The following is a 16,825-nucleotide window of genomic DNA, read 5'->3' as shown; positions in this document are numbered from 1 at the left end:
AAAACACGGACACGTATACTTGCTCTCCATAAAATTTATTTTCAGTTCGAACATTCAGTTCCACAGTCCATTAGAGGCATTAGTCCAAGTCTGAGAATGCTGAGATTTCAAAGCCCCTAATGGCATTCACCAAAGAGCAATATGTGCCTGAGAACCGTACATGAGACAAAACACTTGTCAGAAATGTATAGAGGCAGTGGTTTTAAATGCTGTAAGCATTAGAGAATTAGAAAGGATTAGAAATGACAAAATACTTTTGTAATCAAACAAATCAGAATGGCAGTAAATCGATCCTGCAGGACAATCTGAAACGTTAGCTCTTTCTTCTGTCTGTTTTTTTTACAGGACTGCTGCCAGTGTTTGCATGAGAAGCTCCAGCTTGTGTAAAGTCTCCAAGATTTGGTCAGTTTAATTACTGGAAAGCAAGAAATCAGGACCCCCCCCCCCTCTTTATAAAAACAACATTACAACACAATCAATCATTTCAGCATAATTCAGAGGAATGTTAAAACAAGCTGAGACAAATCACATTAAGACACATTACATTATTTCTACATTTAGCACAAATTGACTGACATTGGAATTGATCGCGGGCTGCAGTTTATAGCTCGCAGGTTTCTCCTCAGCGTAATAAGGCACAGAAGAGGAAAGACATGTTGGTTCACCTCAGAAAGAAGGAACATGATGATTACAGTAATCTACACTTAAATGAACTGAAGGATTCTGGAGATTTCTCTGCTGCAGAACTTCAGGAACAGGAAGCTAAGTGAAGGCCAGAAATGCTGAGTTGTGGTCGGACGGTGGAATCGTACGCCTTCTTACATTCCCATTCTGATGCTCTGGATGATCTGGAAGATGGCTGAGGGCAGAACAACAGAACAACAGAATGCAGTTAAAAAGAGAGCCAACACCGCAACGCTGGAAAAGTTGAGGAGACAGCTGTAAAAAACAGACCGAAACAATGTGGTTTTAGGCTCACAATAGAAAGTTTGCAAAACCTATGTTGACATCCACACTGAGACGCCACTTTCTCCTTTCTTTGACCCCTAACTTTACTAAAGAAGTCTGGAGGGAGGGAAATGAACTTCATTCCAGTGGAAACTCATGTTCCTTCTGCGCCCTATGGGAAAAAGGGTTCTCTAAATAGGGTTCTCTCTGTTGCAACAGTGAAATATGACCGTATTGTTTTTTTTATTTTTATTTATTTATTGTCTCTGTGCTACTACACATGTCTAGTGTGCATCTTATTTATACTGTAAGGATATTTGTATTGTAAATATGTGGGGCAATGAGGAATGTTGTGTTTATTCATATTTTCTGGAATTTCCCTCTGGGATCGATCAACAAACAAACAAACAAAGTAACTAACTGAGTAACTAAGCAACTAAGCAAATAACTAACTAAGTAACTCACTTATTAAGTAACTCAATAACTAAGCAACTAAGTAACTTAGAAACTAAGTAACTAACAAAGCAACTAATTAACTTAATAACTAAGTAAATAACTAACTAACTAACTAACTAAGCAACTAATTCACTCATTTTCTACTATACTATGACATTATCACGATGACAATGACATGACAATACTGTGATTCTGTGATACAAGAATATCACATTCTATCTACATTACTCCACAGCATCTGTGTTACTGAAGAGGATATAATGCTCCTAAATAATCAAATACCAGCAATTATGAGAGTTATTATTTTTTATTGCAATTATTGGTGTCAGTTGCGCAGAATTTAATAACCAATATTCTTCACCGCCGGTTTAGCCTATTTATTTGGTTATAGCGCCACCATGTGGAGTAATAAAGCAGTAACTTTAGTACGTCTAATTTGGGGGGAGTTTGGAGCTCCTATGTTTCAATAAAAATATCAATACAATATAATACGAATAAAACAACATGATATATTGTATATCAAGATTTTGTCCCACAGTAAATGTTCAAGAACCTGTTTTAGACAGAACTTCTTAGGTTCTCTCCTCCCTTCCACTTTTTCTACATGGAGTGGAGAGACAGTGTGCGTTTTTTCCTTTCTGCTTGTTTCACCACTCCGCTACAATCAGATAAACGTCTGCCAAACCGCCGGGGCAACACATGTCAGGGCAGACAAACAGAAACACGGTGCAGAAAGCATGAGCCAAAATGTCGAGCGTCCAAACGTAAACGCTGCCTGGAACTCGGAGCGGACGGAACAATGTGCTGGCTTCCCAACATGTGGCCAACCAACATATATAAATTATACATTTTAATATTATTTTAATATTAAACACATTTTAAATGTTTTGGACATATTTTAAGAATTACGTAGCTTACTTGGCGATGGATTGCAGCAAGCATCTCTGCATTTCTGCTATCAGAACAGAACCAAAACATCAGTGGGAGCGGCTACACCTGCAGCCTTGTGTGTTTGCGATCCAATAATGCTATCAGACTAACCTTGTGCAAAGAAAAACCCCTTATCTTGTAATTCAAGGTTTCACCAAAGGGCAAAAAAATGAGATATGTTTTTAAATTCACACCTGATGAAAATAAACAGACACCTACAGACAGAGACCCCAACACCAGCACAGATTTATTTCACAGTTGCTGATAGTTAGGATAGCATTGAAGAAAACTCCTCAAAAGGTTTTATACAAAAAATGTTGGTCACCCCTGGTCAAATGACACAGTTTTGATTTCTTAGTTGAACTGAAACTGACAAAACAATTCTCTACATTTTAGACACAGTTTTAACTGGGAACAAATACAAGAAATATCAGTTATAAGAATATATGTGAAATTAATAAATTAAAACAAAATTAATATTCCACTACTGCTTATTGTTGCTTTAAAATATGCAGAAATGTGTTTTTGTACTGAATGAGGCCAAGTTACGCTATAATAATGCATGTATTTTGATCAGTGGTCCCAAAATCTTTGCTAAAGCTTTGTTGAAACAACACTGAAACAACATTTTATATTAAACGGTTAAGCAAACGTTGAAATTTTAACATTGAATCAACATAATGTCCTCAACCTTCTGCCTTTTTAGCCTTTTACATTTCATCACCATACAAAAAAAAAAAAAAACGGTTAAATGCAGGGGTGATGAAGTGTTTTTATTCCATTTGCAATAATTGGTTTTCATGGCATACTGTTTCTTTTCCTCTTCTATACAATTTTGAGCATCCTGAATGTGAGCTATGGTTTAACCATAACATCAACGGTGATATATATATACACACACAGCACACTGTGTTTTTTGTGTTACAATTAGATACTGATACTTAAACATTATACTAACTTTTGTGTTTTCTTCATGTTGAATTGTGTAAATCATCCTCTTAACGTTTATATGTTTATTTAGAGTGATGTTGAGATTATAATTATATCATCCAAAAAAATCAAGCACAAAAACAAAACAAACAGAATTAGTATATTCTACTCACCTGATCCACACACCACAAAGACGAAGAGAGCCAGAAGCCAAGGTCCCACTGACACTTTATCTTCCACATTGTTTTTCTATTAAAAAAATGATACATATAATAAATTAACATTTTTAAACAATAATAAATGCTTAATTGTTTTCCTAGACAATGTTAACAAACGAACAGGAAGATTGAGCTCCAACGCATCAACCTAACTGTGTTTCACACCTTAAATATGTATTATATTGATTATATAGCTTAATTTGGCTTCAGCTTAATTGGAATTTTCCGTTCCACCTTAAATAGTGTAAGTTAGTAGTTACATTATGAACCCTTGAGCAGCAGCTTCGAACAACTGCGAAATTTAAGGTGGAACGGAAAAACTGAACACTAAAATCATTTAACACGACATTCAGGTCCTAAAATATGTGTAAATATCGTGTAAATCTGACTGATTTCAGCTATATACCGCTAATATAAACCCATACCGTCGATTTGACGTTTCCTCTCTGTGTGATGTTTTTGCTGTGCTTCTCGTTGGCCATGCGGATTCTCTGTTTTGCCACCATCTTCTCGGGACGTCTGCTGAATGTTAGGAGATTAAAACCTGTCGATAAGTTTCAGAGCTGAAAGAAACGGGAGAAAGTTATCTGGGTTTATGTCTACGTACTCAAACAGCTGAACTCCGCCCCACCGGAAACCCGTAGCTCTTCAGTCTAGAGTACTTAGAAGGGTTGCCAGGTTCATCAAAAATATCCATCCCAAAGTCCGTCTAAACCCGCCCTTCAGAAGCTTAAACTAGCCCCAAAATAAGAGACCGCTTAAAATTAGGAGTTTCTTTGATACAATCAAGAGGAAAATGGATGATCACAAGCCATCAAACCAAGCTTAACTGCTCGAATTTTTCACAAGGAGTGGCATAAAATTATCCAAAAGCAGTGTGTAAGACTGATGGAGGAGAATATGCCAAGATGCTGTGTTAAAAAACAGGGTTATTCCACCAAATATTGATTTCTGAACTCTTTAAACTATATAAATATATTTTTAAAGTTTCTTACATTTCTTTGCATTATTTAAGGTTTGAAAGCACTGCATCTTTTTTCTTTAATTTGACCATTTCTAATTTTCTGCAAATTACAATATTTTTATTTGGAATTTGGGAGAAATGTTGTCCGTAGTTTATAGAATAAAACAACAATGTTTATTTTACTCAAACATATACATATAAATTGCAAAATCAGAGAAACTGATTCAGAACCTGAAATTTTCTCTTACTTTTTTCCAGAGCTGTAAATATATACATATATTCTGATTTGTGGGAAGTTTTGTTTTTCTTACATTTATTACAAGTCCATCTATAACATTAACCTTAAATACATCCACTGTTATTTTAAATAAAACACAAAAACCTCTATTATTATTAACCTCTTAAATTAGCCGAGAATATGATAATGTTTTGTGTGCCTCACAACTTTCGTCAGTCGATAACCAATCACGTAGCGCCATTACTCAAGGCTTTAAACCTCGGCGCAGGTTCCCGGATGCTGTGCGTTAAGCGGACGGACTGCGGTAAGGATGCGTTGGTTAGCGCTGTCGGTTCTTGCGGTGTGGCTTTGCGCGTTTTCCAGCGCTGCCGGAGAGAGCACGGGAGTTAAAAAGATGAAGATGCAGTTCGCCACCGGGCCACTTCTCAAATTCCAGATCTGGTGAGAAAATACGGCGCTGTTCCTTTAGATCAGCCTGGAGATCCGGAGAGCTAACTGGCTAATGCTAACTAGCTAATGCTAACGGCAGCTTAAAAGTGACGTTAGCTTAGTGGCTAACTAGCTAACGCTAGCTAGCTAACTGCTGAAACTTCGTTTAATGAGAGGTTCAAGCTAAGATTTTAAACAACGCGGTTAAACGTTTTTGTCTTTTTATGGATAAATACAATAAGGTTAACAGTGTTATTCAGTAAAAGAAGCGCCAGTATATGAACTTCCTAAGGTTAGCTAACTAACTAACCAGCTAGTTAGCTATTTAGCTACGAGCAAGAAACTAGCTAATAGGTCCAGTCCACCTTAAAAGGCGCAGCAGCTGCGCAGGTTTTTATTGTCACCGCTGCACAGCGAATGAACGCCCATGCTGTTCAGTTTAAGGTGGAATGGAGAATTATTGTAAAAGTACTCTAAGTACCGAGTTAGCTAGGCTAGGTTAGCTGGGAGGCTGTGTAGTTAGACGCTTCCTCAGCGTTAATCAGATTAAGAGATTTTAATTTTGAGCTTTAGCAGGTTTAGCTCGGTTATCTTCTCATTCTTCACAGCAGTGGCACAGTAAAAGTGCTTAAAATGCAACATTAGCAATAATCTTACTGTATTTTTCAAAATATAACGTTAGTAATTTTATTAAGCTATAGTTTGAGATCAACACTTTATGGTGGCCTAAGAGTATATAAAAAATAGGGAAAAGGGAAAGGTTTAATGATTTGTTCAAATTTGATAAAATTCTTGTATTTTTTAATATCTCAGTTAAGAGTGTGCCATATGATATTGTATGCAAGAATAAAATTTAATTTTCATTTTGTTGCAGTAGTGTATTCTTGAAATATTTTTCAAGCATATAACTCTTGTGTTTTTTCGTATCGCCACGAAAATACCATTAAATAATGTGATATTATTTTTAGGGCTATATTGCCCACCCGTAGGTTCTGTAACAATCAATGGCTAATGAGGAAATTTAATAATTAAGGAAAATTCTGTTTAATCTAAAAATGTAATCTAATCTAATTTAACATTGCTCCTGTACTCATCTTTCTTGTTTTTGTAATTCTGGAAACTCCAGTTTCCCCAGTCTTGTTTTTCTTCTTTTGCCCAAAGAAGGCGATGACAAGATTTATTTTTTAGGGGCTTTCTGTTTTCATACTGTGTGTGTGTTTGCTAAATATCTTCTCTGTTCTTCTCCAGTATCTCCTGAGGGTACAAGCGGGTGTTTGAGGAGTACACGCAGGCTCTATACCAGCGGTACCCAGACATCCGCATTGAGGGAGAGAACTATCTTCCTCTGCCTGTTTACAGGTGAGAGAAACAGTACATTTATACATTTTATATCATGATATTTAGGTTTTCAGGACACGGTTTTAAGCATGATATTTTGACGCATAAAAAAAAAAAAGGTAAAACTTGCTAAATGCACCAAGTATTCTCCTGTTCTTAGTACAGAAGTAATCTCATTTAGTAATGAAACATGACACAGATCATTATTGCAGTAATTCTACTAAAAACATAATTCTGTCTTCCCTCCTTTCAGGTATATTGCTTCCTTTCTGTCTATTTTCAAACTGCTGCTGATTGGAGTGATTGTTGTGGGGAAGGACCCATTCGCTCTCTTCGGTATGCAAGCACCAGGACTTTGGGTTTGGAGTCAAGAAAATAAGGTGAGATGTTTAAATGTTCGTTACAAAACTTCTTGAACTACCTTGAAAAAATAATAATGACCGTTATTAACTACTTCTAAAACATGTTTTAATGTAGAGTAACTGGCAATAACTTCATTGTGATGAGTGTGGTGGTTCCCTATTAAAAACCCTAAAAATGAACTGATGCAATTAAGCTGTTATTACATTCTTCATGTGGAAAATCAGTGTATGCATTACTAGAGTCTATAAAGGGCTGGCTTTGTTTAATATACCGTAGATATTATTGAGAAAATGTTATAAAAGGAGAGGTATAAAATGTTTCTTTTTTGACAGATATATGCCTGTATGATGGTGTTCTTCTTCAGCAATATGATTGAAAACCAGTGCATGTCTACAGGTGCTTTTGAAATCACGCTCAATGGTAAGACTCATGTTCTAATTCATTTTTCAGCAACCAGTAAGGGTGGCATAAAAACAACTAAGTGATTTATCTGTTGGGTTTTAAGAATTTGAGGTCCTGTAATAATGATGTCTGTTCACTGATGTCTCTTGAAATAGATGTTCCGGTGTGGTCCAAGCTGGAGTCCGGTCACCTGCCTTCCATGCAGCAGCTGGTGCAGATCCTGGAGAATGAAATGAAGCTGAATGTGCACATGGACAGACTTCCACACCATCACTCCTAACCCTGCCTCCACCCCACCTCCTGGAGTCTTGGACCCTCCATGTATGTACAGCTTTAAGACATGCTATGTCATTTAGAACTTAGAACTCATTGTCAAAGGAATAGATGCACAAGTCTTTTTGCCTGGAAAGAGACTCATCTGATCTGGCATTGTATAAAAAAATTATGCCCCACACTGTAATACCAAGCCTCCGGCAAACCGTTGATCTTTATGCTGAACACAGTGCCTCCACAAAAACAAAAGTGGCGCTCGTCACTGAATATAAGCTGCTGCGATTCTGATTGGTTGATTCCTTCCAGCTGCAACTATCTTTTATTTTTATTTTCTGTTTTATTTTTAGAATGATTATAGACCACAGTCCTAGAACTCCATAATAGCATTATGCAAAAGTATTCATACCCCTTGAACTTTATATTTTTTTCACCTTACAACTACAAACAATTTATTCTTTTTTTTCTTTTTTTATTTATTTTATTTTCTTTTTTCGATTTTAACTGATAGACCAACACAAAGTAGCACATAATTGTAAAGTGGTCAAAAATTATTCACACTTGGAACAGAACTGGAACAAAAAAATGATGCACACCTTTCAGATTTCTTATTTGATTAAAAATTTGAAAACCTTGTACAATTGTACAATTTTTTGCTACTTTGTGTTGGTCTATCACTTAAAAATCTCAATTAAAAAAAAAGATCGGTTTGAGGTTGTAAGGTGATGAAATGTGGTCTAAGCGCTGCCACTATAATCAGGAGATCGCCGGTTCGAATCCTGTTCATGCAGCTTGCCATCAGCTACCAGGGCCCTGAGAGAGCACAATTGGCTCTCTCGGGGCTCTAGTAGCAGCTGCCATTCTGAGTCACTTCAAGACCCTCTGACATGACTACCCACCTAGTATTTTTTCCTGTCAGTTGATTCCTTCTAGCTGCAACTATTTTTTTAACTCCATAATACCGTTATGTTCCTAAATTTCTCTAATCTACTCATTGTCTTTTATTTTGGCAGGTTTGAGGTGGGGCTCTCCTTCTACGGTTGCGAGGCGACATTTATGAAGGTCTGTGCTGAAAGTAGAGGATCTACTAGCGCAGGCTGGATGTCCTGCTCGTTTCTCGCCATGCCCCTCTGGAGATGCCCCGCCCACAGATACTGGCTTGGGGTCCATGGCAACAGTGGTGGCTGTTCATTACTACTGAAGCCCATAAGCTGTGCAATAACCATTCAGTTCAGGATTAACATATGGATCAGGGGAGTCTGCACTAATGAGTGTGTTTAGGTTGTGGTGAGCTCCTTCCAGCATTGCTGCCACTGAGGGGATCCAGCAGAGTCTCTTCCTTTCTTCCTTTTAAATTCCATTACATGTCTAAAACATGGTCTTTGCATTGTTTATCAATAGATAGATGTTCTAACTTATTGCCCTAAATGACCCAATCATGGCTATTTAACGTGAGACAGAGTGCTGGTTATTTTATTGATCCTTCTGTACTTTTGTATTTGTTTCTATAGCCAACCATGTTAACTCAAAATGATAATAAAATTAACATTCTAACAAAAATGTGTGATGTCTTCGGTTCTGTAATTAAGTAGATTGGATTTGGGGTGCAAGACTAAGTAAAAGTGTTAACAAGGAGCGCCGAGTGGTTCAGCGGTCTAAAGATTGCTGGTTCGAATCCTGGTTATGCAGCTTGCCATCAGCTGCCGGAGCCCTGAGAGAGCACAATTGGACTAGCTCTCTCTGGGTGGGTACAGTACAGCAGATGCCGCTTTTTCCACTCACTGCTCCTAGGGTGATGTGGATCAGCACAAGGCTGCGTCTGTGAGCTGATTTATCAGAACCGAGTCGCTGTGCTTTCCTCTGAGCGTTAGCGATGTGATTCTACTTGCCAATGCTGCATCAGCAGCAGCTCAAAAAGAGGTGGAGTCTGGCTTCACTTGTGTTAAAAGAGGCGTGTGCTAGTCTTCACCCTCCTGGTGTTGTGCAGGTGAATGGGTGGGACAATAAGCCTAGTTAAATTTGAAGAAAAATGGGATAACGTGTTAACTAGTGTGGTTGAACTGTTTTATATGGCCAAACATATTGGGACAAAACCTTCAATCCAGAAAGAGATTATTCATTCATTAGAAGGGATGTCCACAAACATTTGGACATCTAGGGTATCACCTATTTGAATTCGGGCATAATGCAGGGGTGCAGAGTCCTGGTTTAGGTTACTTATCACCCTCAAGTTTTTAGTAAATTTAAAAACATAAAGCAGCACACCCAATCCATTTAAAGAAGGTTGTTTTAAATGTTTTTTAATGTTATTTTTGAATGCTTCAGCCTGGTATGTTAAGTGTGTAGGCCTTAATAAGTCATTGGCAGTCCTGCAGGCAGTGCTGAATGAAGGTCCTCTCAGTGTCTTTCATGGGCACGTTGTGGCTCAGACTCAGCAGCCTCTGGGCCAGAGAGAGGAGGACCGGAGGGGGTTTGATGTTGTGAACCCTGGAGCTGGAAGGGAAACGTTGGCACCACCGCAGGCGAGTGAGGGTCAGCTGAAGGTGCACCCGACATGCAAGCAGAAAGAGCTCCTCTTTGCACAGGGAAGGGCTGTGGGGAGGGGAGTTGAGGGCCTTTATCTGTGTGAAGGCAGAGACAGATGTATGTTACTGTAAAGTAAAGAGTGCTAGAGGGAAACATGGACTGTAATAGGCAAATTATACAGTCCTTAAAACTATCTGCATCTAAACCTGACTGTGTAAGTGTGGTTAGTTTATTGCCCAGCATCAGAAATAGGGAAATATGGAAAATGTGAAAGAAAAACTTGTTAATTTTATTTATTTTTTTTTTTCTGTTTTGGAATACATCACAGGGACAAATTTATATTAACAATGAAAGTTGAGCAGATAAAACCTTAAAATATATTGGACATATATAAGAAACACTGTGGTTTAATTGCATTTTCATGTTTCAAGATTGTCCTGGTTAAAAAGCATATTTTGAGATGTAAAAAAAAAAAAAGACAGCATTTGGTTAAAGACCTACAGTACCTTCACGCAGCTGCCGACGCTGAACTTGGCCTGCTGTCCCAAGGCCAGGAATGATACAAAGATGTACTGCCGTCCCAGAACCCTCACCCCCACGCTTTTATTGAGTGAGAGGAAGATGGGTCTGAGGGGAGTCGGGGTTTGGGCTCGGTCACTCCAGCTCCACTTTCTGGTCCTGGCTCCTGCTTCATCCAGACTCTGGCCTCCCCATAAATCCATGTTCAGCCTGAAGGTAATAACACACAGTATACTTTAATCAGTATTTAACACTTTAGTAAACACTCCTACCTGTTGTACACTGTTTAGAAAGCATCTAGCTTATCTGCTCATCTGTTTTGCAAAGAAAACAAGTTCAGTATTAATATTTGGTGGAATAACCCTGGTTTTTAATCAGTTTTCATGCATCTTGGCATGTTCTCCTCCACCAGTCTTGCACACTGCTTTTGGATAACTTTATGCCTTGTGATCATCCATATTACTCTTGATTATATTCCTGAGGTTTTCAATTTGGTAAAATCAAAGAAACTCATCAATTTTAAGTGGTTTCTTATTTTTTTCCAGAGCTGAATATTACATTGAAATTCCTCCAGACCATCAACAATGGTCAGAAACTGACATTATCTAAAGGGCTTTATAATGTTTCATGCAATATTCTGGAGTGCATCCATTCAGCACAGTCTGTAGACCTGTAAACGCCGGCCATTCTACTAATTAACCCTGTGTTTTAATGAAGGAGCTTCTTCCTCTCCTGTTTTACACTCGGCTTACTGATCAATAACCAATCCGCAGACAGAGCGCAGACACAGCAAACACCTTGACCTTACCAGACCCTGCCGTTGCCGTGGTAACAGGTAGCCCTGCCGCTGGACTGGAACAAGGCCCTGACTGGACAGTGGGACGTGATGTTGTCACGGACGACGCACACCCGCTCCTTCTTGTTTGTGAGGACGATGATGGCCAGATTTCCTGACGGATAGCTGCAGCACTGGGGTTAAGGAACTTAAATTCACATTAGTTTTGCTTTTTTTCTTGGTACATTCTTAGTAACCATCTACCAAATGTTTTCCACAAATGTTGAGAACCCTTAAACCAAAGAACTATTTATGCATCCAAAAGATAAGACAACTTTTGTATGAATAATATGGCAAAAAAAGGAGAACTCTGGTGTGAAATGGACTTGGGTTGTAGTAAAACACGATAACGAGTACAAACTTTTGTGGAATAGCCCATCTCCATTTACCCCCAGAATTCCCAAATACAGCACTTTTAGCCAATGCTCCCAACATGCTTACAATACAAAAAGTGATGGGGCATAGCGTTACCCATGCAAAAGAATGGCTATTTTTACCCTATTAACAAGCTCAAAGTAACTCCACACTTCATTTGTAGAATTCTGAGGGCCCTGATATTTAAAATGAGGCACTAAAAACTTTAAAAGTGCAGAGATAGTTTAATAAAAAAATGTATTCCATGGAAATGCATCAATTCCAGCTGTTGCTGAAAATATCTCTCTAATAATCCTGCATTTCCACACGATTCAGTTTGATACAGATGACACACAACATCTGTGCATACTTTAGTTGTGGATCTTTTATAGTGTGAATATTTTTAGGCCTTTTGACTTTAGCACCCTGTGATGCCAGTTTTTGAAAAAGATACAAGACTTGTGCAGATCCGTCTGAAAACCCAGTGAGAAACTTATTCCCATTAGAGTAAAACTTCTGTATGAAGCGTGCACCCTCCTGAAATACAGAAAGTCATAATCATTCCTATACTGTAGCTTTTTTACATCCACACATTAAAGCACACAATAGTTTATTATATGATTGTTCTTTCAGACAGTCACCTGAAGATGGTTCAGACCAAACCCAGCTGGTTCAGACCCAGAAGGGTCATTCCACTCCCACACTTCAGGCTTCTCCTCTTCACTAGACTCTTTCTTCACTGCTAAATTAAGTCTTTCATCCACAGGATCACAGCCAGAGAGCTGGAAACTGATGGTCTTGGTGTGGAACAAACCTGAGAAGAAGCACAATGATGGAGTGTTAAGTAAAGCTAAGCTAAGTAAACAAAACTGTAAATCTTTAAAAACATTTTATTTCAAAGTCAAACGAGCACTGAATATAAATCTGTACAGATTTCTCTCATGAAAACGGTTTATTTGGGTGAGTAACACGCTTCTGTTCATTTACAGTAAGCTGAATAAGGTTGTGTACTTACTGGTGTCTGTGGACATACTTGGTCTTGTCTGAGCCTCTCTGTAGAACCTCTCCATCTCCATCTGTTGCAGCCTTGCATTCAGACACATAAGAGAAACCAAGAGCAAATGGGTCACCATCAAACTCCATGGATTTCAGTGGAACATTGGATTTCTCAGCATTTTCCCATCACTGACCTGCTTTCCTCACTGTCCCACTCTCCAGCTCCCAGCTTCAGCTGCTCCTCAAAACCAATGCTGAGGTCTCCTGCTGTCAGGGTTCCCCTCGGTCTCTCCTCACACAGCTCCAGAACGAACCTCCTCTCTCTGGCCACCTCCTCAAACATCTCCTTATACTGCAGACAGCAGAAGTCCTGGAGGACACATTCAGATCGAAATGTTTGATAAAAGTAAGAGGCACTTGTTGGTTTTTGTTTAACAGTGAGAGAAAAAATACACCTTGCGAAGCTTGAAATGCGCCAAAGGAATGCACTAATTCTCTTAATTAATCATGGGTGTGGTTAATTTTGGGCGCAGTGTCAAATAAACCAATTAGAGTGCCAGTTGTCATTCCCTTTAAGAGTCGAAACTAAGAGAGAAACTACCTCCACCATGTTTAAAAGCAGGGGTCGGCAATAGGCATCCTGCGGGCCTGAAACATCTGGCCCGTGAGGTTGTTTGACATAAAATGTGCCTCTGGTGAGCTTTTGTTTACATTACTTCCCTGTATCCCCTCTCTGTTTTCTTCCTTCTTCTTGAGTTTACCAGCTTTGAGATCAATCAACTGTTCCGTAATTGTGTTCAACAACCCTCTGGGCTGGAGAGCTACTAGTCTGTAGCACTCCATCCCATTACACTTTATTTTCCAAACCAGATTTTTAATTTGTAATAGTGTTCTATTGCAGCAAACACGAGGGTGATTGAGTTTGGTTCTAAAGACTTAAGACTAGACCGCGTTCAAGTCCGATCTTTTACCTACCTTGAGTTCCTCTGTGTGATCTGGATCCAGAGGCGGCTTGGCTGTCATTCCACAAAATTCACACCACACTGGCTGATCTCTGGAAGGCTGAGGCTGCATAGAGCAGATACAACCAGAAGATTACCCACATCATGTAGTCACCATTTAAAAAAAAGTAAAAATTTATTTGATAGTCTGATGATTTGAAATCAGTGAAGTACCTGAAGACTGACTCTCCTCTCCTGGGATTCCCTTCTGTATCTTAAGACACCATGAAGGCCATGGCTGGGATACAGTGGAGCTTCTAGAATCTGTCTGCAGTCCTCTTCCATCTGCTGAACAACACCAACAACACCAGACATACCAGCAGCACAAAAGAACCAAAGAACCCCAACCAGTAAAAACTCAACCAGTAAAAACTCAACCAGTAAAAACTCAACTAGTAAAAACTCAACCAGTAAAAACACAACCAGTAAAAATCCAAGCAGTTAAGGTTTTGTCACACTTAGCTCTAAAGGGCAGTTTCCCTGACAAGTTAAATCTAGTTAAAATGCTGTGTGGTTCAGGACTGGGCTCATTCGTATCCAGGATGTATCTGGTGGGCACTCAATACTGCTTCTCACACTTACATCTACATGACTTACAGCTGTGTCCATCAACACAGTCTTTGGTTCGGACCACATTTTTGTCAGTGTGTTGGGGTGTGTGATTGGATCAAAGATATTAAACCATTAGGGGTGTCTGGGTTGAAAAACACTGACCTACATGTTGCTTTTCTAGTTGTTACAGAATAATAAATTAAAACAAACAGTTCAAAAGTAATGAATAAAGGCTAATTTTAAAACTAATAACTGAATGATAAAATTCTTACCATGTTCACCAAAAAGAAGTTCTGTTGAGGATCAAGAGCGCCAATTTCTGAAGAAACATCTATCACATATCACATCATAAAAAACTCAATCAAATTCATATTAAATAAAAAAATGTGTCTTACAAATAAGGGAAATGGGGTATACTGAGACATTTAGTTTTTTGCCAAATAACTAGCTATAAAAAAAACAATAGGTCAGTCACGATAGCTATTTTTATTACGACAATATACTTTCCCAAAATAATTGCTAAAAACAATATTATCATTTTAAGATAAAAAAAAGTGTTTTCCACTCATATATTGATAAAAAAAAAACATAATTATGCAGTTGTATAATTTTTAAAAGGGGTTATTGGAATAAATAATCAATTTGATTTATTAAGAATATTTATATATTTTTTATATTTATATTAGAACTGGAATAAATAATATAAACAAACAAAACACAAAAAATACACAAAAAAATATCTAACATAAATAAAACATAATCAAAGACAACAACCTGGTTCATTTACATTAATTGGCTCTCGTTAAAGAGGTCTGCAAAAATGATTTAGGTTATGCCAAAATATTGTATGATGATAAGTCCATCCCTAATACAAAAATTATTTCTAGGTGATAGACCTAGAATACAATTTTTGTGAGTATCTTCAATTTATATTAATACTTAGATTAAACAAATCTGACAAATATATTTTATTCACTAGAAAACAAAATTCGAAATATTCTTCACCCGTCTCCATTCGTCACGTCAAGAGACAGCAGAAGGAAGGAGAAGAATCCTGGTTCTCTGCGCTTCAGCCTTCCCACAGCACGCTCATCCTTTAGCCGTACCTGCAGATCAGTAGCAGACAGGTATAAAAAACCCAAAAGAAAAACGCTCCAAACTTTAACACTTGCTCACCTGCATGACCTTCAGCACAGTCTCTAAACCAGCAGCTCTGCCCTCTGCAGTGTTGATGGTATCCATGGATATTAGAGAGCTGAGTGCTGACAGGGAGGTGGTTTGGCCTGTAATATCAGTGCCTGGGGGGGTCCTGGCTACCGGCCAGATCAAAGGGCCAAAGTACAGAGGGACGTGTCGTGTGTGTGTGTGTGTGTTAAACTTAGAAAGTTTTCCAGAACACGGACAACTAGATCATCATCGCTGTTTAATGAAAAACAACATCTCCATTATTGTTGTTTTTTTATTTATTAAAAGTGTCCTTCCACTAAAATCCACCTTTTTTGTTCTTTGTGAAATACAGTAGGTCTGTCAGTTGTTTATGATGCTGCACATAAAACTCTTCCTCAACCTCCATTGTCTGCAGCAGCTAGTAAAAGAAAATATTCAGAAAAACGATCAGGAAAAGCACCGTGTCTACGTCAACCCGTGAATTAGTATAGTAGTATTCATGGCCCCGCCCACCTTGTCTCAAGACCGCTCACAGACAGAGCTGAAGCCGGGCAGCGACGACGTCTCGTCAGATAGGAGATAACTAACAGCGCTAGGAACAGCATGCAGTTCATTCCTGTGTTATTTGTGCAAATAACACATCAGTATTCTATGCATTACCCAGTAATTCAGAGCTAAAAAACAGATGGTTAGAATTTGTCTATGGAGGAACAACACCAGCCAAGAACTGAGATAGCTAGGTGTTTAGATGTTTAGAACAGTTCTGTTTACACTAGTTAAAAAGTAAAAATCCCCTAGGTTGTTTTTTTTTATTTTCTGGACCTAGACTACTCACCTCAGTGTGTAACTCTAAGTGTGACTCTAAGACTAAATCAGTGGCTGAACTGCACTAAGCAGGGCCTTATTACACATGTTGTAAAGTAATGACATTGCAAAGATTGTTATTAGTGTAAAAAAATGGACTTTTATATATATATATATATAGACTCCATAGACATATGTCTATGTAATTTTCAGTACAGTGATGGCAGCACTCGGAGCTGAAGCTAGCATTATGGGATGTACACAGTGTTTTTTAATTAGCTTCTTGTGCACTTTTTAAATGATTAATGCCTCATTTGAATATCAGGGCCCTCCGGATTCTAGCAAGGTGTGGAGCTACTCTGAGCCTGAATAACGGTGGAAAAATCGATTTATGGGGGCAAATTATGCCCCATGTCACCCAGTCTGAAGGGTGTTTGGAGAAACTGTTAAAAAGTCTTGAGCTCAGAATCCTGTGAGAGAGCGGAGGTGTGCTATTCATCAAAGGATAGTACTTTTTATCATGTTTTACTACACCAAAAGTCTACTTTAATTTTAATAACTTCAGAGAACTCAATTCTATTGCTC

At 38.3% G+C, this 16,825-nt stretch overlaps 4 protein-coding genes across 10 annotated transcripts in view; 2 read left to right on the top strand and 2 right to left on the bottom strand.

Annotated features, from left to right (window-relative positions):
• The window catches only part of si:ch73-344o19.1 (platelet glycoprotein Ib alpha chain), a 95,331-nt gene that overhangs the window by 46,270 nt on the left and 32,236 nt on the right, over positions 1-16,825 (top strand). The window lies entirely within an intron of this gene.
• On the bottom strand, positions 19-4,120 carry LOC103025790 (stress-associated endoplasmic reticulum protein 1). Its single transcript, XM_007250659.4, has 3 exons — positions 3,908-4,120; positions 3,438-3,513; positions 19-859 (listed from the first exon to the last, which is right to left on the bottom strand). The coding sequence occupies exons 1-3, from the start codon at positions 3,986-3,988 to the stop codon at positions 819-821; spliced, it is 198 nt and encodes a 65-aa protein (XP_007250721.1). The 5' UTR covers positions 3,989-4,120; the 3' UTR covers positions 19-818.
• Positions 4,924-9,046, top strand: selenot1a (selenoprotein T, 1a). The gene is made up of 6 exons (XM_007250660.4): positions 4,924-5,125; positions 6,362-6,472; positions 6,705-6,831; positions 7,147-7,234; positions 7,372-7,537; positions 8,500-9,046. The coding sequence occupies exons 1-5, from the start codon at positions 4,995-4,997 to the stop codon at positions 7,494-7,496; spliced, it is 582 nt and encodes a 193-aa protein (XP_007250722.3). The 5' UTR covers positions 4,924-4,994; the 3' UTR covers positions 7,497-7,537; positions 8,500-9,046.
• The window catches only part of LOC107197653 (glutamate-rich protein 6), a 32,024-nt gene continuing 24,130 nt past the window's right edge, over positions 8,932-16,825 (bottom strand). Inside the window, exons 1-12 of one of the 6 annotated variants that reach the window (XM_022677827.2) lie at positions 15,446-15,547; positions 15,275-15,375; positions 14,542-14,600; positions 13,892-14,005; positions 13,692-13,784; positions 12,911-13,086; positions 12,736-12,806; positions 12,362-12,534; positions 12,175-12,257; positions 11,340-11,492; positions 10,519-10,741; positions 8,932-10,107 (exon numbers count right to left, since the gene is read on the bottom strand). In XM_022677827.2, coding sequence (XP_022533548.1) covers positions 9,844-10,107; positions 10,519-10,741; positions 11,340-11,492; positions 12,175-12,257; positions 12,362-12,534; positions 12,736-12,806; positions 12,911-13,086; positions 13,692-13,784; positions 13,892-14,005; positions 14,542-14,600; positions 15,275-15,284 — 1,419 coding nt within the window. In that variant the 5' untranslated portion in view covers positions 15,285-15,375; positions 15,446-15,547 and the 3' untranslated portion in view covers positions 8,932-9,843. Of the gene's footprint in view, positions 10,108-10,518; positions 10,742-11,339; positions 11,493-12,174; positions 12,258-12,361; positions 12,535-12,735; positions 12,807-12,910; positions 13,087-13,691; positions 13,785-13,891; positions 14,006-14,541; positions 14,601-15,274; positions 15,548-16,825 lie in introns of those variants that run through there. The other 5 variants (XM_022677826.2, XM_022677830.2, XM_022677828.2 and 2 more) reach the window with 5 other exon arrangements.

Source organism: Astyanax mexicanus, chromosome 8 (assembly GCF_023375975.1).
Source record: "Astyanax mexicanus isolate ESR-SI-001 chromosome 8, AstMex3_surface, whole genome shotgun sequence".
NCBI lineage: Eukaryota > Metazoa > Chordata > Actinopteri > Characiformes > Acestrorhamphidae > Astyanax > Astyanax mexicanus.
The sequence above is the reverse complement of the archived record's forward strand: the minus strand, read 5'-3'. Positions and strand labels throughout refer to the sequence as shown.

Excerpts from the sequence above, each read along its gene's own strand:
- LOC103025790 (XM_007250659.4), bottom strand. The coding sequence starts at position 3,988 with ATGGTGGCAAAACAGAGAATCCGCATGGCCAACGAGAAGCACAGCAAA. Across the intron at positions 3,514-3,907 it reads GAGGAAACGTCAAATCGACG|AAAAACAATGTGGAAGATAA; the intron begins GTATGGGTTTAT and ends TTTTTTTAATAG. Across the intron at positions 860-3,437 it reads CTTTGTGGTGTGTGGATCAG|CCATCTTCCAGATCATCCAG; the intron begins GTGAGTAGAATA and ends TTCTGCCCTCAG.